This window comes from Trichosurus vulpecula, chromosome 3 (assembly GCF_011100635.1).
Source record: "Trichosurus vulpecula isolate mTriVul1 chromosome 3, mTriVul1.pri, whole genome shotgun sequence".
NCBI lineage: Eukaryota > Metazoa > Chordata > Mammalia > Diprotodontia > Phalangeridae > Trichosurus > Trichosurus vulpecula.
In genome coordinates, this window is record NC_050575.1 from 203,254,028 (window position 1) to 203,277,151 (window position 23,124).

At 39.4% G+C, this 23,124-nt stretch overlaps 1 protein-coding gene across 1 annotated transcript; it reads right to left on the reverse strand.

Moving 5' to 3' along the window:
* Positions 1-1,006: 1,006 nt before the first annotated feature.
* SERINC3 (serine incorporator 3) lies at positions 1,007-22,658 on the reverse strand. The gene is made up of 10 exons (XM_036749284.1): positions 22,015-22,658; positions 15,273-15,434; positions 13,877-14,070; positions 11,712-11,791; positions 11,152-11,289; positions 8,429-8,598; positions 5,735-5,825; positions 5,378-5,561; positions 4,331-4,558; positions 1,007-1,966 (listed from the first exon to the last, which is right to left on the reverse strand). The coding sequence occupies exons 1-10, from the start codon at positions 22,051-22,053 to the stop codon at positions 1,828-1,830; spliced, it is 1,425 nt and encodes a 474-aa protein (XP_036605179.1). The 5' UTR covers positions 22,054-22,658; the 3' UTR covers positions 1,007-1,827.
* Between the last annotated feature and the right edge of the window lie 466 nt (positions 22,659-23,124).

Below are 23,124 nucleotides of genomic sequence, written 5' to 3' on the forward strand. Positions count from 1 at the left end.
AGTACAGGCAAAATGGCCACCTTGCTGTTAACCACACACAACATTCCATATCCCATCTTGGTGCTTTTGCACAGGCCAAGCCTCATACCTGAAATGCACGCCCTCCTCGACACTATCTCTCAGGATTCCCATATCCCTTCAAAACTCAGCTCCAATACTGCCGCCTTTCTTGATGCCAGCCAATCACCTCATAATTATTATGTACATACTTATGTACATGTCATCTCTCCCAAGTGAGTGTAAGTTGCTCAATGGCAGGGGCAGTTTCATTGTTGTCAAGGGTCACGTCTTAATATTCTGCACACAGCGGGCACTCAACATGTATGTAGTCCATTACTCAATTATAATACCCTGAAGGTCAGGGACCCTGGTGTAACCCTTTGCATCGTCCTTAGCCACCAACAGTGCTTTCGGTCATTTTCAGTCATGTCTGACGCTTTGTGACCCCATTTAGGATTTTCTTGGCAAAGATGCTGGTTTGGTTTGTCATTTCTTCTCCAGATCATTTTACAGGTGAGGGACTGAGGCAAACAGGGTTAAGTGACTTGCCCAGGGTCACACAGCTAATAAGTATCTGAGGCCAGATTTGAACTCAGGAAAATAAGTCTTCCTGACTCCAGGCCTAATGCTCTATCCACTGGGCCACAATACCTGCCCCTAACACAGTGCTACGTACATGATGAGCGTTCATATTCTATCACTCTGGGGTATTTCATTGGCCTAGTTGGGCTTTTCCCAAATGCAGATAAATCCTTCACATCTTCTGGCCCTACTACTCTGGTACTTATTTCCCACAAGCCTTTCACAAGAGAAGGCCACCTTCCCTTTTGTTTAGTACCCCAAAGGTACCAGTGCACAGCTCAAAAGGCTCATTTGCTATCTCTCATTCCTACGGTGAGCAGCCCCACTCCCTCCCACTCGTGTTTACTGCACAATCATCAACATGACTCCCAACTCTACCAAACATGCTGATAAGGTAATGTTAAACTGTTTAAGGAAAAGCCCATTTCTTTAAAATCTTGATATTTTTAATCAAATATGTTACAGTGCAAATGGCTTAAATGCTGACAGAAAAGTTCACGTGCATTTTTGCTTTACACATTTTTCTTCTGATGTGAAAATTACACTGGACATAAGCAGTTTTCCAGGCTAATTTTGCACTTAAATTAAACCTTGAAAGCATTCACTGAAATCATTATATTTGGCAAAGCCATAGACTGAAATCAAGCAGCATCATATTATTATAGTGTAAAAAATGTACGAATCTGGAAAGAACTAAGCTACGGAAGCAAGAGACACGCCATTCTGAGACCCCCGTCCTGGAGAAGGGTGTGCAGGGCTTCCCTCAGGAACAAGCGAGCATGCCCCTTAAACCTGTGTGCTGGAATGTAGGAAAAATACAAGAGAAAATTGGGCTTCTATAGATCAAAGCATCTGTGAAGCAGTACATTCTTCTTTGTTTTCTAAAGATATTTCAACCTGAATATATTAAGAAGGGTTTCCAACCCTCAGTGTTTTTCTATTATAAACAATTTAAATCTAAGCTGCAGGGATCTATGGATTTTTTTTCAGAATTCTCTTCACAGCACAGCTGTAGTTCCTTTCTAAAAAACACAATATTCACCTTGTACTACTTTGTGTTACAAATAAACATAATATATCAAAAGGAAAAGTTTAGATCCTGCTTCAAAGCATTATTCACCTAGTAATCTTGGGTATACCTGGATAGAGCCAAACTTTTGGGAAGCGTTCACTTAATATTTTAGTTGAAGCGAAATACAAAGATGTTGGCTCTTGGCACAAAGACTACGTGATGCTCTTGGAGGCTCAACTGAAGTCTCTGCTGGTGAGGCAAAGAGGTGCCACAAGGGTCCAGAAATAGAGGAAGAGGCAAATCCAGCTGGAGGAGATCTTTACCCACACAGGGCTCCACTTGCTGGTCGCTGTCTGGAACTCTACATCAGGGCTAGAAAGAGAAGCGGATATAAGACACAACATTCACCTTACTTCCCAGGATTCTTGACTGATTTTGCTGCCTAAATCCCTAGGAAGTGGATACCATCATCTGATCAGGAATCATTTTAACATGAGATCCTGGTTGAAAGCAGACTCCAAATAAATACAGCTCTTAATGATGCCAACACAGCCAAGACAGGCTACTGTTTGTGCTCTTGGGCTTTGAGGGGAGCTGTTCTCTTTGTTCCTATTTCATGACTAAGTGGACATCCTTTTGGGGAAGAGGAAAGTGCTTCGCAAAGGGATGCCACTTCAAACCAGTTTAAGCGTTTCTTCGTTCATCGCTGTGTGCCCCTGGGAGTTTTTCAGGTTGCCACATCCCCCCTGCTCGTGGACTTTATGAACCAATAAAACAGGACTAGGGACCAACTACCAAAATGTCCTTTGCTTGCTTTCTTCCTGCCTTTGCTTGGATAGTCCCCACCATTTTTACTTTCTGTAATTTTTCTTGAGTCCCAGCTCAAATGCCACAGGCTCTTCTTCTAGTCAGGACCTTAGTTTGCACCACTTTTTGCATCTAAATCTCATTCTGTACTACAGAGGCAGCTGTGGTCATGTCAGACACAAATAGAAACTGATCCCTACACCCTACATACTAAGAAAATTAACATTATCTATGTTGTGTTGTATTTTTACTGATTTTGTTAAATATTTTCCCAATACATTTTAATTTGGTTAAGACTGCACTTTGGAGTGAGTTTGATCCCTCTGGTGCAGTGGAAAGAGATCTGGCCTCAGAGGCAGGAAGACCCAGGTTCTGACATACTGACTTGTGACGTGAGGCAGATCACTTAACCACTCAGTGTTGAAAGCAACTCTCTAAGACAATAAAGTTGCAGAGAAGGTGCCAATTTGCATTGGTAGAGGGAGCTTTCTCACTTGGGAGTTCACTATACCAGTGAAATCGGTCCTTTGTATTACAAAGAAGCACAAAGTTCTTTGTATTACATACGTGCCTGTGTTGTATCTGCCAGTTAGACTGTCTGGTCCTGAGAGGAGGGGCCATGTCTTTGATAATACAGCTATATTCCCTACAGTACAGTGCCTTGTAGGTAGTGGAAACTTAAGTTAAATCCACAAGACAGTATTAAGGGATTCATGAATTTGACAACAGGTTTGATGAGATGACCTCCAAAGTCCTTTCTGTGGGACACCATAGCCAATAAAGACTATATTGCTTATAAATAAGACTGACATTAACAAATATACATGTATAAGACAGGAATGTAGCCAGATAGATAAATGAGGAGGAGGCTGGTAGTTATGTAGCAACCGTGTATGGGGAAACGTTTAGGGCACTATCAGAACTTGTTTAAGAAAATGTTATGCAATGTTATGCTTGCCTGAGTTATTAATAATCAAAATGTTATGGGCCTTGTTCTGAGGAGGGACCACCACAAGTGGAACCATAGCCTATGAGGGCTGCCCATTCTCCTTATCTCTCTGGGCTTGAAGGTGAGGCAGTGAGGACAGTTAGCTTACCTATTTGCCCTCACCGAGTATGTATGTACACCTTAGAACCTCCTCTTCATCAGGGGTCAGCAGCTCCAATGACAGCCAGCTAGTGGTGTCTAGGCATGCATACAGCCATGAAAAGGATGAATAGATCTTTGAGGCTGTATGCACATTATGAGTAAAAGTATTTTGGTAAGCTAACATTCTGCATCCTGGTTCGTTTCTGTCCTGATTTTTCCCTCCTCAGACATATCTTGGCAAAATTTAGCAGTGCTAATTTGATACTTCCAATTCCCAAGATTTTATGTTAATGACAAGACTCCATGCAGTACCATTGCATAAGGCCTAGTAATAAGTCACCAGAAGCTATAAGAAGAGTCAGCAAAGGCCACTGTTTTAGCATCAGTGTCAGAGATAGGGCCAAAAAGGAGTATTTGGGTCTAGTTTAGACCCAACCATTACTAGCTGTATGACTTTGGGCAAGTCACTTAATTTTTGCCTTCACTTGTTAATCTACAAAGTAGAACTGAGAGGTGACATCGCATAGTAGATTAAGAGCTGACCTTGGAGTCCAGAAAATCTAAGTGCCAGTCCTGCCTCTGACATATGCTAGCTATGTGATCTTGGCCTAGTCATCTCAGGGCCCCAGGCATCTAAGAGGTAAGCTCTTATACTAATGAAATCACAGGTCTGGTAACAAAAAAAATAATGAAGTGAGGATACATGCCACCTATCTCTTCATATGAATATGAAGATTAAATGGGATTATGCGAAAGCAGTTCATAAACCACCAACCGTCAGCAATTATAATAACAATAATAATTTTTGAGGTCTACAATTTGATTTTTTTGGCTTATACCTTTGCCAGCTGGTCAGGGTCATCATGATGTACAAAGAGGCCAGGGACATCATCAAGTGGAAGAAAGAGTAACTGTACTGCACTGCATCTTTCTCATTGTCCACAGCTCGCCGTGGCTTTCCATCCTCTACATCTCTAGGGCCGTTTGACGAAGTGTCATCCAGTATCACACTGTCACTCCCAGACAGAGTCAGTTTGCTTACCTGACTGTGGCTGGAAGAACGGATGCTGCAAATGGATCCCCAGAAAGAGAAGTCAGAAGGGAGACAGGACACTTGGTTGTTGCCATTACCTGGTAGTATGGAATTTCTCAACTCTAGCACCTATTTTAAGATTCACTCTCTTTTTACGGTTTTTAGTTGTTGAGTGCCACAAAAACACTTAAATCAGGCAGTATGCTTCAACATTTCCAACTACTGCTATCCATATTATATTGGAGAGGCAAGGAAAATGCAATCTGGTTCCTAAAACTACCACTCTGGTTAGTCCAGAGGAACTAAGGAGCCCATTCCTCCTGTTTCATTCAAATTGGCAACTTTTCAGATGACTAGGTAACATTCTCTGCTGGCAAAGCTTACTTGTTGTTAACAGGTATATGAAGCTGGGTCAGAAATACAAGAACAGAACCCAGGCATGCTCAGAGATACTAACCTCACACTTCCCTTTAGATAGGACAGCTGAGAATTTTCACTGCATTATTTTGGGGATGCCTGAAATGGCTCTGTTGCTACTAAACGTAGTGAGACTTATTTTAGAAAAAAAAAACCAAGGTCCCATCATTGCAGATGATGTCCCTGCCTCATTCTGAGTGTGAGTCTATCTTAACTTAGAGAACTGTGTTATCACAGCCAAAATACAAAGACCTGGATTCTCCTCAGGCCTTTGTCATGATAGGCATTTGATCTGAGTCATTTTAGTCCTAAGGACCTCAAGGTTTCTAACTTACATAACAGAGAAAACTGTTGCAACCTCCCCACACGTTTGCTGTGAGGGTCAAATTAAATGCTTTCTGGAGGTACTAAGTGTGTGCTGTGATCGTAAACTCACGTGGAATACAGGAGGCAGAGGACAAAGATTATCAGTCCAGCAAAATTCTCTAAATCTAGCAACCGCCCTTTCTGTGACAATGGAGGAGCAGTGGTAGACACTGAGACAGTTGTGTTCCCAGGAGTCAAGGTGGGTACAGTTATCTGTGTGATGATGCTCAATAAGCCTGGGTTACACGTTCGATCTGAAAGCAGGAGATAACATGTACGCCAATGTAGAGCTGTAACATAACTTCAAGTATCATTTAGGAATAGTTTATTTTGTATGTGTTCTATTTCTAGTTTTCATCCAAAACCAATTTGATAAAACTTTAAATCTTCTTTTCAACAAGCATAGATATTATTAATTGGCCCTTACCAGGTTCATTGGACATGGCTGACCATGTGAGGTAAATGGTATAAGCTGTAATAATTGAGGACTGGAGAAGGCCAGAGCGAGGCTGATGTTCCTGTTTAATAAAAAGAAAAAAATACAAATACACATATACATACACATAGGTATGTATGTATATTTGTGTTTGTATATATATCTATATAGCTATACACACATATAAATATGTTAACATTTATGTAGCACTTAACAAACATTTGGTCTTTGAAGTGGTCCTGCGAGATAGATGGAATAGGGATGGTTACGCATAGTTTATAGGTGATAAAACCGAGGAACAGAGAAGAAAAGAAACTTAATAGAGAAGCTGGGATTTGAACCTAAGTCTCTTGATTCTTCAGGTCAATGCTTCTTCCACTACAATAGGCTACCTCTACCAGAAAAAAATCTCGATACATTTTATTGACAGCTTTTGACTTTTGCAAATCCTATCAATTTCTTTACTTAAATATTATTAATTAAGCGGGTTTTGTATTCTGCTTGAGAGCTTTCTTTAAAGAAGACAATTTTTGGCTTCGAATGAAAATACAGACCAATGAGTCAAGGGAAAAGAATAAATGTTTTTAGTAACTCCCCCCACCCCCCAGATTCTGCTGTAATACAACATACGTTTCTTACAGAGCTGTTTTGATGAAAACCCTTTGTAAAATGGCATGATCTTATATAAGATGTGCTATTTTTATTACAGAAATGTGAACTATATAATTACAGCATGGTATCTGAGAACCTTAAATCTGTCTGACAGCCTGTTGTAGGGGTTCAGTTATTAGAAGTATACCTCATTGTAGTAAGGTTTCCACTCATACCATCTTGTGCTAGGATACTGATCATGTTACGTGAGACTTTAATATATTATTAAAACCCTTTGGATTTCTAATACATAGTATAATGAAAGGGTATTTGACTGGAAGTTGGAAGACATGAGTTCTAGTCTGGGCTCTACTACTAACTTGTTGTATGCCCTTGGTCATATCATTTCACTGTTTTTAGTTTTATTTTCCTCTTCTGTAATATTAGACAACTGGCCTAGATATTTAAGGCTCTTTCCAGCTCTTGTGACTCAAATAAATCCATTAACATAACATATAAAGACCAAATGCAAAATAATTTTTTTTTTATTTAAAGGAAGATCAAATTGTCTCAGGTTAAAAAACACAGCAAATCTTTTTTTTTTCTGGAAAGTTGTTGTAATTTTAAACTTTTTGGATTTTAATGATATATAATCTAATTTACAGAACCTTAAGGAAAGAACCTTAGAAGCCAAGTCCAAATTCCCAATTTTACAAGTGGATAAACTAAGACCCAGAGAAGTTAAGTGAGTGGTGGAGCTAGGATTGAGGTATTCTCAGTCCATGTGCAGTACTGTTTTCTATTGCCCTATGCTGCTTCAGCTGATATGGGAGAGAGGAGGAGTCTTTAATCTTTTTTGGAGTGTTATAGGCCCCTCTGGCATCTGGTGGAACCTACAGACTCCTTCTAAAAACGTTTTTAAATGCATAAAATTGTCATAAGAGTTTCTGAGTCCTTCTATTAGCATTATTAGCATTTACTAGTTGGGGTCTAGAGCTGCCACTGATGCTGAGAAGGTCCCATAGCTGGCTGGAGCCTTTCTTATGATGTGCTAAATTTGCTGAAGATTCTCAGGTATTTCTTATTTAAGATAAAGAACCAGGACTGAATAGAAGGAATTTATGACACTTGGTTTATGGTCCCCAATTTCCCAACAAATCCTCTCTGTTTACTGATGTATCTACAACCAAGTTCTGGCTCTTAGATATCTTTTGGCATATAAATCTCCCCCCTCTAAATTAGCCAACTGTGAACTCTCCATATGGAGCCTTGAAGTGTAAATCTCACAAACCTAGCTTTGAAATGCAATCCTCTTTAGTTTCTATAGGTCAAACTGCTTCTCCTTTCCTCAAGTTATATAAGAACCTGCCTACCCTTTGACATGAGTGTAAGACCAAAAATATTTTTTTTTGGTCTCTCAGATGTAATTAAAAACTATATAAAACTTCTGGACCCTCTGAATGGGACCCAGAGTTTATCAAGGATTTCAGATCTGAGCCTAAGAATATAATGAAAACATTGGTTTTGCTTCCCAGATGTTTGCACGTTGGTGGTTCTGACTGGCAGCAGTACCTGTCAGCAGACTCCATGGTTTTTTCTATAGTGTAATGTATAAAATTGCAAAGGAAACCAATTATAGTGAAATACGGTTATTAGAAAATGTAAAAACAAACTCATGGAGTCCAGGTTAGAACTCAAGATCTAATGCATCACCCAAAGCAGGAATCCCTTCTCTAACATTTCTGACACTTGGTTGGTCTGCCTAAATCATCTAAGGATTGGGAACTCACTTCTGAAGCAGGCCAAGTAAAACCATATGAACAAACCTACAAATAATTCCCATTCCTTTTTCCCATGAGAGACTAAACAGACTTTTAGAGCAAAAGGGACCTTAAAGAAACATCTAAATACAACCCTAATTCACAGAGGTGTTAGCCAAGGGAAATGACTTATCCAAGATAAGACAGTGTCAGTGGATCCCAGCACAGCAGAGATCATTCAAGATACTTAAGGGATACCGATTTTTTTAAAAGAAATAGTAACAAAAAGGACTTCAGCAGGGGAAAAGTAAAACAGAAAAAAATATGTCAATACCTGAATTTTTGGAAGGATTGAGACAATGGATACCGCAATGCAAAAAATCAGATTTAAACTGATGAATAACTTGTTTTCAGTGCAGGCATCAGTCTTGGTGTAAAATACATACAAGAGCACCACACCGATGAATGACAGGATATAGAAGAAGCTTGTAAATGACAGTAAAACTACAAAACAGGAAATCAATGTTAACTTCCACAATTTGCAGCAGAAACCAACTAGGATTTAGGAAGGGGTCTTTTTCTTCTCCCTCTGCATAAACTGAGGCATACTTTCATTTTTAGTATAGTCATTGATTACAAATGGAAACATAGGAGGTTCCCAAGGTTATAAAAACATGTTACTTTGCTCAAATTCACCAAGCACCTAAAACTACATACTAGATCATGTCACTCTGATTTCCTGGGTTGGAAAAGATGAAGTTTAACAATCCAGTTGGAATTATTTCTTATTACATGCAGGCAGACCTGTACTTGGGATAAACAAATAATTTAGGTCACTGCAATTTCCCCTAAAGGCTTGAGTTTGAATCTCATCTGACAAAGTTGCTGTTTCCCAGACCCCTTATTTATCTATTAAAGTTCATCCCCTTCTTTCAAATATATTAAAAATCATTACTTATTGGCATTTTTTCTTTTTAAATTTTGAGCTCCAAACTCTCTCTGTTCCTCTCCCCCCCAACTGAGAAGGTAAATAATGAATCAATTATATATGGGAAATCGTGCAAAATGTATTTTCATATTAGCCATATTTCAGAAGAAAAAAATAACAAGAAGAATAAAGAAAGTGAGAAAAATACTTCAATTTGCACTCAAGAGTTCACCAGTTCTCTCTCTGGAGGTGGACAGCATTTTTCATCATGAGTCTTTTGGAACTGTCCTGGATCACTGCATTTATCAGAGTAGCCAAGTCTTTCACAGTTGATCATCATTACAACACTGCTCTTACTGTGCACAATGATCTCCCAGGTCTTCTAACTTCACTCTGCATCATACAGGTTTGCCATATTTTTCTGAAAGCATCCTGCTCATCATTTCTTATAGCACAATAATATTCCATCACAATCATACACCACAACTTGTTCAGCCATTCCCCAATTGATAAGCATCCCCTCCATTTCTGGTTCTTTGCTAGCACAAAAAGCAGCTCCTATTAACATATTTGCACACAAAGGTCCTTTTGCTTTTTCTTCATCCCCTTCTTTAAAAGGCTTAGCTTATGTGCTACCCTTTTCCATGAAGCCTTCCATCACCCCACTGCCCCCTAGCTGAAAGTGATTTCTCCCTAACAGTACTTTGTCTGGACTTCTTTTGCATACTTACACTATTCATGGTATCATAATTATTTGGGTACATTCTAACAGTCCCCTATTATGTTATGAGCTCCTCAAAAGCAGGGTCCATGTATCTTTGTATCTCCAGAACTCTGAATACAGTAAGAGCTTAATAACCATCAGAGAAACTAAATTTTCAGTGAGAACCCAGGAAAGATCCTTTCATCCTCTAGCTAGTTCAATTTCTAGAATACTGGTTGCAAGGGATCGTGATAAGTGGAAATAGTAAAAATCCTAGGGCAGGCAGGAAAGGGACCGGCACTCATAGCTGACTTCAGATTCTGTCCTACGTTAAGATGGTCTTTATATGGGATAGCAGCAGTAGGATCATGGGATTTAGAGCTGGAAAGTAACTTAGAGATCATTTACTCCAACTCCTTCATTTTACAGAACAAAAACTGAGGCCTAGAGAGTTGAAGAGTCTTGCTCAAGATTACACAGGTAATTACACACAAGACAGCTGTGATTTGAACCCAGGTGTCTGGACTCCAAAGCCAGTGCTCTATTATATCACATGAGAAAGTGTTGATGACAGGGGGATGAGTGGCCATGAGCACAAACCCAACAACTCTTATGTGTGAGCCCTTATTCATTTGGAAGATCAGAGATCTAGAAAATGCCACAGGTGTCCTATTAAGGCCAATAAAGTATGATACTCCTGACAAGAGATGCATCAGTGATGGGGAATTTAGAACTTTGTGAAGCAGTCTAGTATTTACTGAATAGTAACCAAAAACGTTCTCAAGTTCTCTTTAAAAAAAGCAAGCTAGATAAATGAAATTAAAATGAGGTGAAGGCATCTGATGCTTGTCCTTAACTAGACTTCTTTTGATGTCATGCCTTCTATTCCCAGGGGATAGAAGGACTAGGCTATAGCATCCTGATTCCAAATCAGAGGTCTGAAGTACAACTTCCAGAACAGGATGAAATTTTGAGCACTGCATGCATTGATTAAAGCCTGACAATTCTCAGGATGAGGTAAGTAGGCCAATTTCCAAATGTGAAACAAATGTAGGATACCTACTGGACAGGAAGTCAAAAGCATACAATTATTTTACCTAACATGGGATATCCATCCTAATCATAAATACATAAATACAAAAATACATGATCTTAAATTCTTCCTCCCCTTTTTTCTATCAGTAACTCCACTAATCTGTAAAATGAGAGTTAGGATAGTCTCCTCCAGCTCTGACGTTCTATGTTCTAAAGTCCCTTCCAGCTTTAACATTCTGTGGTTTGAGAGCTGATTGAACTGGGAAATAATGGTTCTAAAAAAACAAACAAACTTTTCATCAATGGCTTTGACACATTTGAAACCAATGAGATTTTACAACCTCATTTAGCAGCACAAACCAGCTCTAATAATATCTGTTCAGACACCTACCTGCATACCAGCACCTAGCATTTCCTTCTTCCATTCGATTCACCCAACTCTCATTCAAAGAGTGTGCAAAGTCCACTAACAGTATCAGCTGTATGAGGATGTATAAGGCAGCCCCAGACATTCCAATGTAATACCAAGCTACAAACAAAGAGGAAGACAGTACTTAGTTCACATTATACGTTAAGATAAGACAATCACATTGATTTCAATGCAAATGAGTAAATGGTAAAGAGAATGCAGGAGTTCTTTTGACTGTTTCAGCCCTTGTTTACCTATACCAGAAATCCATACATACCATTCAGTGTATGTTAAAGACATCAAATTACAACCAAAAACTAACAGCAAAGGTACTGGAATCCATATGGGGAATTTATGTTAATTCACCCATATTACAAAGTACTTTCAATAAACACACCATTAAAACATTTAATGGAGAGACAGCAAACTAGCCTTTGTTTCCAGGCAATTTGCTATAGACATCCATTAATGCCTAGCCTTCATAATATTATGTAAATGTTACAAACTGATTACTATGGTATTTTATAATTTGGAAGTCATACCTGTGCTAAATGGACCCTCAGGAATGTAGAAAGATCCAACCATGAGACCAACAAGGCCAACGATCTTGAAGAACCAGAACCTATTAAGATACAAAAATGTTTCTCTAAAATGTTTCTGTTCTCATGCAAAAACAGATTGCTAAAAAGCAGAAACACAGTGCCCAGTTAAACGAAGCATTAACAAAAGGCCTGATTTCAACTGGATTTTCCATTCTTATTTCTTCATTTTAAACAGAAGGAGAAACGTGACCATAGATAACATGTCATTATTTTGCATTGTTTTATAAATGAGGTTTTAAATGTTTGCCAATTTTGTACTTAATCATAATTCCTCAACATTTCAAGGATCTGGAATTTTATCTCTGTGGGTACACCTTAGACCATCAGAACGTCCCAACACCTTGCCAGAGCATCTTCAGGAACTGTCATGTAAAAAAAATTAATCACACTGTCTAGGGGCAATCTTCTGGTCATAACTAATGACTAGCTCATAAAACAAAGAAAAAATCTGGAGGATGCTAATTATCTATTGAATTAACTTTTTAAGAAAAAAACAGACTTTTATAGTTAGAAGAACTCTTATATATTATGTTAAGTAAATTATAACCTGACTCTCAGTCTAAAACTCCTTTAGGGCTAGGAGTCAGTTAAGCTTGGGTTTTAGCACTGAATCTGCTACCAGCTACTTATACAATCACAGGCAAGTTAGTTTTTCACTGCTGAGCTTCAGTTTCCTCATCTACAAAATGAAAGGCTTGGAGATTATTGCTAAGGTCCGTTCCAGCTGAAAAATTTTGTGATCCCAAGAATACTAGTATTGAAGAAACAACATGTATTTTAAAAAGACTTTTAAAAGATTTGTTAGAATTCACTATTTATTTACACGTAAGCTGCAGGGCGAGTTACCAATAACTATGAGAAAAAGACAAGATCAAGCAGATGTTATTATATACTCAAAATTAAGGTAAGCAGATATTTATGATTTCTACATGAAGAATGTTACAAATCAGCAAAGACTGTTCTCTTATGGAAGTAAACTCAAATATAGGGCATTGCACATAAATTCAAGGACTCAATGCCCATATCACCTGCATCCTAGTCCAGGAGAAGCACTGGACCTTAAAAGTTGCAATTTCTAACCAAATAGCTTCAGTATTTTTTTGTTCCACCTCTCACAACAGTTTTAGTTGCTGTTCAACATTTTCCCTGTTGTTCTCTCTCTAACAGCACATAAGCTGTTAAGAGAATGAAATTTAACTAGAGTTTAAGGCCTGCTTCATATGTTTCCATAGTAGCAAATGTATTTGGAAAAGGAATAGGTAAAGAGGCCTATGTAACAGAGATCTGTAAAGGTACTGGGAACTTTCACAGATACTTTTCTTAATTTAAAATATTGAGCTTACTTACATAAAGATGTACTTTGGGCCACATGACATTTTAAAAGGGGTGAAGAGGGAGTAAAGTAATGCTGTAGCTAGGGCTCACAAGGGAAAATGTGGGCAGAAACTATGTATACCAAATGCAGTTTGGGAATTTGCAAATTGGATCAACCCAGGCAACCAGAAGTTGAGAGAAATCAACACCGAGTACAATGATATTGTGGACTATAAGTATATAATAACCCATTCCTAGGCTGGGGAGCAAGCTAAAACAGAACTGCATAGCTGGAGCTCTGGATTTCTATAGATAACATAGCCAATACCTACATGGAAAAAGCAAAACCAAACCCCCATGGCTCAGAGGGATACTTAGCTTAGTGAGGGCATAATTTTGACAAAACTTCAAGCTAGCCAGTTCCTGTTCTAGTCACTGACTTTTAAAATATACTTTTGATTATCTAGGCCCTACTATGATATTTCTGGATTTATTTAATGCTGACAACTCCGGTATTTAAGGTTATTTTCAGGGTGCAAAACTGCTTATGATGTGAAATCCAAGAAAGAGGAGCCTGACCTGGGGAATTCCTCTCATGTTAACTGTTCCCTGACTTTGAAAATGATGATCAAATGATTTCATATACATTATACCAAAATCATCTAGGCTACATATTGTTATTTGTTTCAGGATTATACTATAAAGTTCTAACAGAAATAGGGGTGGCATGGAAAAATGTGAGCAGGAAGACAAAGAATGGCTGATAAAAATCATTAAGGTATCACACATACCCATTGTGCACTCCAGCTCTTGGATCTTTACTACTTTTCACTTTTAACATCAGTAGAAAGAATAGAAAGAAAAAGATAGCTAATGCAAAGTTGATCCGATAGACAGCTTTGTAACCAACCAGGACATCACAAATGCTGTCACTTGTGTCATCATCATTCTTGATTTTAAATCCCCCTTCACAGAATCCAGGAACCTGGAAAAAGAAATTCCAATGTTATTGTGCACCCCATTTTGAGAAGACACACCATATGGAAACGTAGATTTACAAACTAGATGAAGTGATGGTGATGATGATTTAACAAAGGCTTCACCACAGGATTCCATTAAATTATGAGCATCCTCATACAGTGAAATGAGATTTATTTTACAAAAGTTTGCTTTACATATAACTCTTCAGGGATTTTTGTGTAGAGCAAGGTATGTTTCTATTTTAAATGGTTTAGCAATGCCTGGATAAGCTATAGTGCAGAAGTGACACAAATTCTAAAAAGAAAGCTTATAAGTTAGTCTCTAGAGATAATAAAATTTAGTCTCATTACCTAAGCTCTGGTCATCTCAGACAAAGTCCTTTAATTTGGGATGACAGAGCTACCCTCACTATTTCTACTTCAGTATAGAGATTATATGAATTTCTCTCTTTTTTACCATCAGCATGCCATTCACCTAAAATACTAATACTAAATATATTTCAATAAATTGAACTTTCTAAATCAGATGTGAAGTCTTTGTTTTTGGTAAATGAGACCATTTCTGTCTATCGTGGTTTTCTCTCAGCCTATACTCCATACCTTTTAACCTATACACTTAATGAAACAGAGTGCTTGGATGACTATCTCTCATTTTCTCTTTCCTGTAGGCCAAAGTATGAATATGTTCACGATAACAATCTTTCCTTACTTCTAAAGTAAAATGTGAAAGCTTCATGATGTGCCTAAAACACATCCCAAAGGACTTTACCTAATTTCACAATTATGAACATGTAAACAATTAGACTCACATTTCCCAAACTCATTTGGCTAGAGAACATTTTGAGGTTTAAAATACACCAGTGAGTCTCATGGTTCAAAGGGTCTACTGAAAGTATGAAATATCGGGGAAAGATCAGTAAACCATGAAAGCAAAGTAAAGGAAATAACTTATTTTATTTCTCTTACCCCAAGATATCTCACTTATTTGATATAATTTTCTATTTAATATTTGAGAAGAAGAAATACTACCAACATTAATATTTCCTTATAAAATAGCAGGTTGGGAATATAGTTTTGAAAACACTGAATTTGAACATCAACTAAAACTCACTAGGTTATGTATTAAATCTTCCCCAATGAGCAGTCATTTCAAAATTTAAAATAATAATAAATTAGCAAACTACAGCTCAATGTTAATTCCAAATACCTTCTTCAGCTGTGTTTCCAATCCTTCTGTAAACATAATACAAGAAACAACTGTGCCCAAGAAAAGGATAAAGGCATAGATAAGGCGAGTCAGAGTTGAATTCTTGACGTTAGGACAGCAACCACACAGCAAACATGAAGCGCTGCCGCACAAGCATGGAATCTACAAAGGAATCATGACAAAATAAAACATTTTCCTTACACACTGAGAAATACATATAGAAATCAAATCTAGTGGAAGCCCTTTATGTTACATATGAAACCTACATTTCATCAGGTTTTTGTCACATAAGTTCCATTTTGCTAGCTATGATCTAACCTAGAGAATAACATAAATCTATATAACAGTGTTATAATGTACTGGAAGTATGTCACAGATGTATTTTTATTAGTTAAAAAAAAAAGAAGTTGTCTATGTTTAGAAGACAGTGTGATATCAAGTAAAAAGAACTCTAGACCTGGAGGCACAAGGCCTCAATTCAAACTCTGGCTCTACTAGCTGTGCGCCAATGGGCTATAGATTCTTTATTTGTAAAAAAATAGAGATAGCAATATGAGGAAAGCACTCTGCAAAATGTGAAGTGCTAAAGAAGTGTGAGCTATTATCTTCTTGTGGATTTAATATAGTACACTTATAAGAAATACCAATAAAACTTTACTAGTTTTTTTTTAATGGGCCTCCTGGTTACCCAGGTTGCCAGCATAATGCCTTACATGGAAAGGCAGTTTTGGGCATTAAAGAATGCCAGCCTAGATTTATCCAATGGCCATCAGGGCTCAGTTGGGCCTTACTAGTCAGCCCAATACTGACAATGAGAGTTCCAGAAAGATGATACAACATGAATCACATATATGTTTATCTCAAAAATACAGACTGAATTATTTCAAGGCATGAACTTATCAAACCACATTCCAAGGTCATATTCATTAGATGACTAAACAGATAGAGATCCATGGGTCCCAAAGTCTGACTCTCAGGATATGATAGAAGCTGCGTAACCTTCATTGCTTACAGATAATATATGCCCTAGGCTGTTATCTGTAGCCACATCTCAACCACCACTCAAGCCAGTGGATTATATTTGGTACCTATAACTAGCAGAGCTCAACAACGTAGCATGTGTAATGAATGAATTAAGGTAAACTGAGGCACAAAGTCCTGAGCATTTTTTATTAGCAAAGTATGAATTTGCCAATAAATAGGGTCTCAGCCTTCTCATCAACAGCTAAGAACCCAAGGTGGGGTTTACATATCGTTTTTATAGACTAAAGGATGTCCGTTTATGTCTATGTCCGTTTTCCCGTTAGACGGGAAAAAAAATACGATTGTCTGGAGATCAGGAAATGGGGCTAGCAACAACTCCTTCTTTCATCTTGTTGCTGATTGATTGCATCCACCTACAAGGTTAGTTAGTGGTACATGGATAACAAACTAGACTTTCCTTGAAGAACAGAGATAACAGATCAGACTTCTTTGAAGGAAACTAGTAGGAAAGAGATAACAGATTTCCTTGACAAAGAATAGAACATTGATTTTAAAAGAAAAACTGAACTTCTAAACTCAACTTAGACAATGTGTAATTTACAGATAAGCTGAACTTCTAAACTTAACTCAGAGACAATAAAATGTGACTTAAGCAGTTAGAAAAATGTCCGTGCAGGGTGACGTTTGAAAATTAAAGTAAGCTGAGAAACAAAGTTCCGAGTCTGATCAATTTATTAGTTAGGCTGACATTAACCAACAAATTAGGTCAATGGCCTTTCTCAATGACCAAAGATCACAAGGTAGGGCTTACTAGCCTTCATGTAGTTTTGGGAAGTACAAGAGGACAAAGAATGGGCAGCATCACGGATGGAAAACCAATACGATTGGTTACAAAGTCTGAAGTATCGTAGGTGGAAAAAAACAACGTAATTGGCTGGACATTTGGGGCTAGCAACAACCCCTTATTTACTTACTGAATGATGAGAGTCCTGTTGATAAACAGTTGAACAAAGACAGCAGACTTCTTGGCACCCACCTGCATTCTGTAAGGCTTGTTAGTAGGATAACAGAATCTCCCTTAATTGTATATGGGTATGCAAGGCTGTGTCAACAAAATGCATTTCTTTGAACTATGGTGATTTATAAGACAACTGAATTTTAAACTAACTCAGAGAGGGAAAACTGAACTCATGAATTTCTGAACTTAACTCAGAGACAAAGAAATATGGTTCAGACAGTTACAGAATAGAATCAATTACAGAATGGATTCAAATATAATACAGAATCAATTATAAAGTAGAATCAATTTGAATTTCTCTGTGCCAATACAAAATAGAATCAATTACAAAATGGAATCAATCTGATTTTCTCACATGCCCTAGACAAAGTTGGAAATGTGTCTTTCCTTCCCTCTCTTCATTGAAATAAGAGGAGAATTCCCAATAAAGCCTATTTTCTTTCATTACTGTGTGCTTAGAAGTTGTGTGACTGTCAATCAGAGACTTTAACCCTTCACTGTGGGATATATAACTTGAATTATCCCAAAATAAATACCTACATTCCACTGAGAAAGTAATTTTCTTTTCCTAAAAATCTTTTTGGGCATAGCAACTCATGTATTTATTTATAAGGTGCTGTATTAGAAATGCCGTCGTGGTCCCTACTCCATGACAGGAACTAGTCAACAACCTAAATTACCTAAACCTTAGTCCTGACCTTAATAATTGGTCACAAAAAAATATAAAACCTAGCATTTTGCAGATTAAGGCCATAGCACTGGTTAATTTATTCCATATGCAATCTCACATTTAATAGAAAGAATAGTTTTGACGTCAAGAGACCTGGAGTCTATTAAAGGTTTTCCACCATTACCTTGGGTATGGGACCTCAATCTAGGCCTCAACTTCCCCCCAGTCAAATGAGGTTTCTAAGGTTCCCTCTATCTCTAAAATTCCATAATTCTTTGTTGTTTACTTATTCTGCACAAAATTCTTAAAATAACTTCCTACTTTGTGGAATATATCTCTGATGAGTAAAGGACCTCTGTCTGATTCACATACCCCTACAGTAACTTTGTTGCATTCCCATAAAGGAACAGCCTCTAATTTTAGCCTACGATGCATAGCCTATAATCTTATTCTAATGACAACCTCCAAGTTGGCACTACTGCTTGCCTTACACTTGAATATGTTGTTGCCTTAAAGTAACAGATGACAAATACAAGGCCCTTGCAACTGATCTGTAAATCACTGTCTTTGGCTCTTTCCAGATGGTCCCAACTCATAAAGCAGGAACAATAATAGTGGTCAATATTTACATAGTACTTTAAGGTTTGCAAAGCACTTTGCAAGTCTCCCAATTACAAAGCCATTACTTGGTGAAAACAAGTTTGGGGTTACATTCGATGAAAAACAAGTTGTATCTGTTTAGTAAATGCTTAATAAATGATTGTTGACTGTGGCTTGTGGATCTCTTAATAAATCTTTTAGTACCATAATTTTTACAGTAACTAAAACCACCTAACTTGGCATTGTAAAGCAAAAACTACTGTTACTTTTAATAGTTTTAACTGACAGATGATTTAGCTGACTGGATCTTCAAATAATGGTTTTTAAAGCTGATATTATTAGTTCTTTTGACTGATAGGACTCCAGCAGCTAACACAGAATTTACATTTACAATCAAAGAATCACAGAATTTTACAACAGGAAGCACTGTAAAGATCATCTCCAGACCCTTGAATCTATTATCGAATCTACCTAGGGATAGGAAGGAGATTATCCAAAACCACACAGCAAATTAGTGGCTGAATAGGGACAAGAAACAAAAGTCTCCTGACTGTTAAAGTTCTTTGCACTGTATTAAGCATCCCTCAAAACCAAAGCTTTTTATTATACTGTACCACCAGCAGGTATCTGAAATGCCAAATCTTAAATCGGCATGAAGTAATAAAAAAGCAAGTCACTATCTTCCACCGTCAGAAATCGGTTATATTTTCACTCAAATTGCTTGTCAATGAAAGTAGATGAAAAGAAACCAGAAACTCAATTGTGATTTTTAAGGTCTCCTCAAACTTGGCCATCAGCTATAGATGGAGTTGCTTTGGTGAAAAGTAGGAAAGTAAGAATAATTTCCAAATAATCCAAAGTTTAGCTTGGAAAAAAAATGTCATCAGAAATAATGAAGGCCAATCTGATTCTACTCTCCCAATAAGGCACCTCCTTCCTCTGAACCAGTAATGTTTCTCACCAAAGGTATTACCTATAGCCTCTAAAGATAACACAACTGAATAATTACCTTCTGTGTTTGAGAAAAAATGAACAACGGGGTTGGAAGAAAGGCCTTTAAGGTTGCTTCATCCAACTATCTTTTTTTTTTCTTTGCTTTACAGAGAAGGAATAGTCCCAGGAAAGAGGGACTGAGTTGTATCAGTAAGCTGGTGACTAAAATCCAGTTTTTGATCAGTAGGCAAGTCTATCAATGACACCTCTTCTTGCTGTTACCCATACATATGTGTAACATTCCATCTCCTGCCTGGGCCTTTGCATCGGCTGTGCACCAAGCACATCCCCTCATGTCCCCCATTCCCTTCTAACCTTTCTATCTCTCAGAATCCTTAGTTTCCTTCAAGACTCAGCTTAAGCACCACCTTCCACCAAAGGACCTTTCCTGATGCCCCAGCTACCTTCAAATCATTTTACATATATTTGGTATTTCCCTACTCCCAGCTAGACTATAAGTTCCTTGACTGCAGGGACTGTTTTCACTTTTGTCTTCCAATATACTCTCCTAGCCTAAAAGGTAAATGCTTAATCATGTTTGCTGATTGAATTCAACAACAATATAAGGACAGTACCTTCATCAACAATCTTAACAGGATACCCAGTCAAAAGAAAAACAAGATGGAGAGATCTGGGCTGAGAGCAGGATTCGTAGCCACAGTGACCGTTTGGGACTGGGAAAGGAAAAAGATTCACCACAGGGGTAACACAGCCACCAGATACATATGCGCACACACAGCTGGAGTCAACTCAGGTCAATTTAAAAAAAAATCATCTTCTGGCTATAAAGTCTGGTCCTAAATCCTATAAGTGATGCAAAGATGGAAACCATATCTTTAGTTTGCAGAATGCTCAACACACACGAATCCTGTAAAGTTAAAAATTATTTACCTATATTTTACATATAAGAAAACTCTGGCCCAGAAAGGGGAAGTTACTTTTGTCAGGCACTTGATTTCTCATTTGATCCTCACCACAACCCTGGAAAGCAAGTGTTGTTATTATCATCCCCATTTTACACCTGAGGAAAATGAGACAAAGAGACGTTCCTGATTCCAAGCCTGTCTGGGGCTCTATCCACTGCACCATCTTGCTGCCCCAAATGCTGCCAAGTACCTTGAAAGTACCACACACCACACTGCTCAATGACTGACTTTCACAGACTTAGCTCTTCTCAGCAATGCAAGGATCTAAGACAACTCCAAAAGACTCGCAATGGAAAATGCCATCACATCCAGAGGAAGAACTCTGGAGTCTGAATACACATGGAAGCCTACTGTTTGTTCTCCTTTTCCTCTGTTGTTTTGTTTCTCCTTTCTTATGGTTCCTCCCAATAATTCCAATTCTTTTTACATTATGACCACTGTGAAAATGTTTAATAAGAACCTATAACTAGAGCCTATATTGGATTGCACTTAGTCTTGGGGAGGGGTGAGGAGAGGGGAGAAAATTTAAACCTCAAAATCTTATGGAAGTGAATGTTGAAAACTAAAAATAAATAAATAATTGACGAAAGCAAGAAAGTTATCACACAGCTAGTAAATACTTTAGGAATACTAGACAAGAACCAGAGGTGGTGGTTTCTACTGCTCCTTGCTCCATTTAGTTCTGTGACCAAAGGCAAGTCACTTAACAAAGTTCTTCATCTCTAGAATGGTGATAACAACACTAGAGGCATCTACTCTACCTAAGTCATTATTAAAAAGACACTCTATAAACGCGAATTATTCTTGTTACTATCTAACTCATACCTGCTTATCTCACTTTACACACTTTTTTTCTTTTAACGAAAATCAACAGCGCAAATAAATGTCGGATGGGATCCGATTAGATAAAATTTGCAAATGGCTTAACACGGTGCCTGACACATACTAGGTGCTTAATAAATTCTTGTTCCCTTTCCTCCTGTTAAGTCAGATGAGATCCAATGAGATACACAGTAGGGGCTTAATAAATGGTTGTGTTTCCCCCTTCCCTCCCGTCTAAACGACAGATGAGATCCAAAAGAGATAAATAGTAGGCGTTTAAAACACGCTTGTCGCTCTCCCCTCCACCCCCACCCCCATAAACGTCAGATGCAGAGCTGAAAGCCAGGCGTCCAGTGTGCGGACGCTGCATCTTTCCCTCCGCGGGTCAGACGAGAAACCACCACCCTCTTCCCCCGGATCTCTCCCAGGCGGCCCGCACCCCCGCCTCCGCCCCGTCCCTCTTCCCTTCCCAGGCCCCCAGGGTCTGGGCCGGCCAGGGTGGGTGGGGCAAAGAGCCCAGTAAATAAACAAAAAGACTCCGCATCCTCAACTCCAGGACGGGTGGCCGTGCAAGAGCCGCGGATGGTGCCGGAGCCCGGAGACAGTGGCTTCCTCGGGGCGGCGGCTCCCCGGCCCGGGCCAGCCCGGGACTTCACCCTGAGGTTTGAGGCCGAAGGTCGGCAGGTTGTCCGCCCTCCTTCCCGCCGCCGAGCCGGACCCCACACTCACCCAGCTGGCCGCGGAAAAGACGCCCAGCACGGCCCCCATGGCGGCGGCGGCGGCCGGGCCGGACCGTGTTGGCGGCTGCGGGGTAGTGTAGGCTCCGGCGCCGGCTCCGGCTCCGGCTCGGGCTCGGGCTCGGGCTCGTGCTCCGGCGATGCTCCCTCCTCAGAGCCAGTGGGCAACGGTTCCGCGGGACGGAAACCGCGATCCGCCCCTCTCCCGACGCGCATCATACGTCACCGCGTCGTTCCGCCTACCTCCTCCCCCTCCCGAACGCCAAAACCAGGGGCCCGCCCATTGGTTGAGGAGGGAGGCGGAGCTAGAGGCGCTGTCGGGGGGCGGAGCCGTCTGGGGGAGGAGTCGTTGGGTGGCAGAGACTTCGGGTTGTTGTGAGCTGGTGGAGTTGCAGGACCGCCGCCTTTGCTCCGGGCCCCTAAGAGGGCCCATTAACCTGGAGAGCCTAATGACTAGTGCCGATTAGCCCCCGAGGAGCCCCCACACTTCTTCTTGACCCTCCTGGCTCCTCTCTGCCTGGGTGTTACCGCAGAGTTGCTCAAGAGAAGCGTTTTACATCGACATGCTGCTCAGCGAACAACCCCCCCACTATGCACCCCGGGCCCCCCAAACACCCTGCTCCACCTGAACTGATTGGTATCAACCCCCAGCCAGACGTAGGGTCCCCAAACGGAGCACCGTCTGTCGACACAATGCGGGCTGAGCAATGTCAATTTCATCCTTCTTTGTGGGGTTGGTTAGTGCTGGCAGCCTGAGAAATTCATTGCGTTTTTAAAACCAGCGTTTTTAAGTGGCTGGAGTTGAGGAAAGAGTTCTGAGTACGGAGTCTGAGGCTCTGGATTGAAATGTCGCCTCCGAGACTTAGTCTAGCAGAGGTGTGACTTTCTGCAAGTAACATCTTGCGGTGGTTCAGTTTCTCCCCCACCTTCCACCCAAAAGCAGCTGTTGATTTCATCATAGGAGTTGAAAATGGAAAAGGCCCTAGAAGTCTGGTTCCAAGCTCCTCATTGAAGCAGACCGGCTATTTAAGCTGGGAGTAATAAAGCTTAAAGTTTGAACCCAGATCCTTTAACTACAAATTCAAGGCTTTTTCTGCTTGCT

Bases quoted from the DNA above. Each gene is read 5' to 3' on its own strand.
- SERINC3 (XM_036749284.1), bottom strand. From the start codon at position 22,053: ATGGGGGCCGTGCTGGGCGTCTTTTCCGCGGCCAGCTGG. The intron at 15,435-22,014 runs GTGAGTGTGGGG...ATTCCTTTGTAG, and splicing joins TCTTTTCCGCGGCCAGCTGG to ATTCCATGCTTGTGCGGCAG. The intron at 4,559-5,377 runs GTGAGTTTACGA...ATCCATTTGCAG, and splicing joins CTCTGCCTCCTGTATTCCAC to CATCCGTTCTTCCAGCCACA.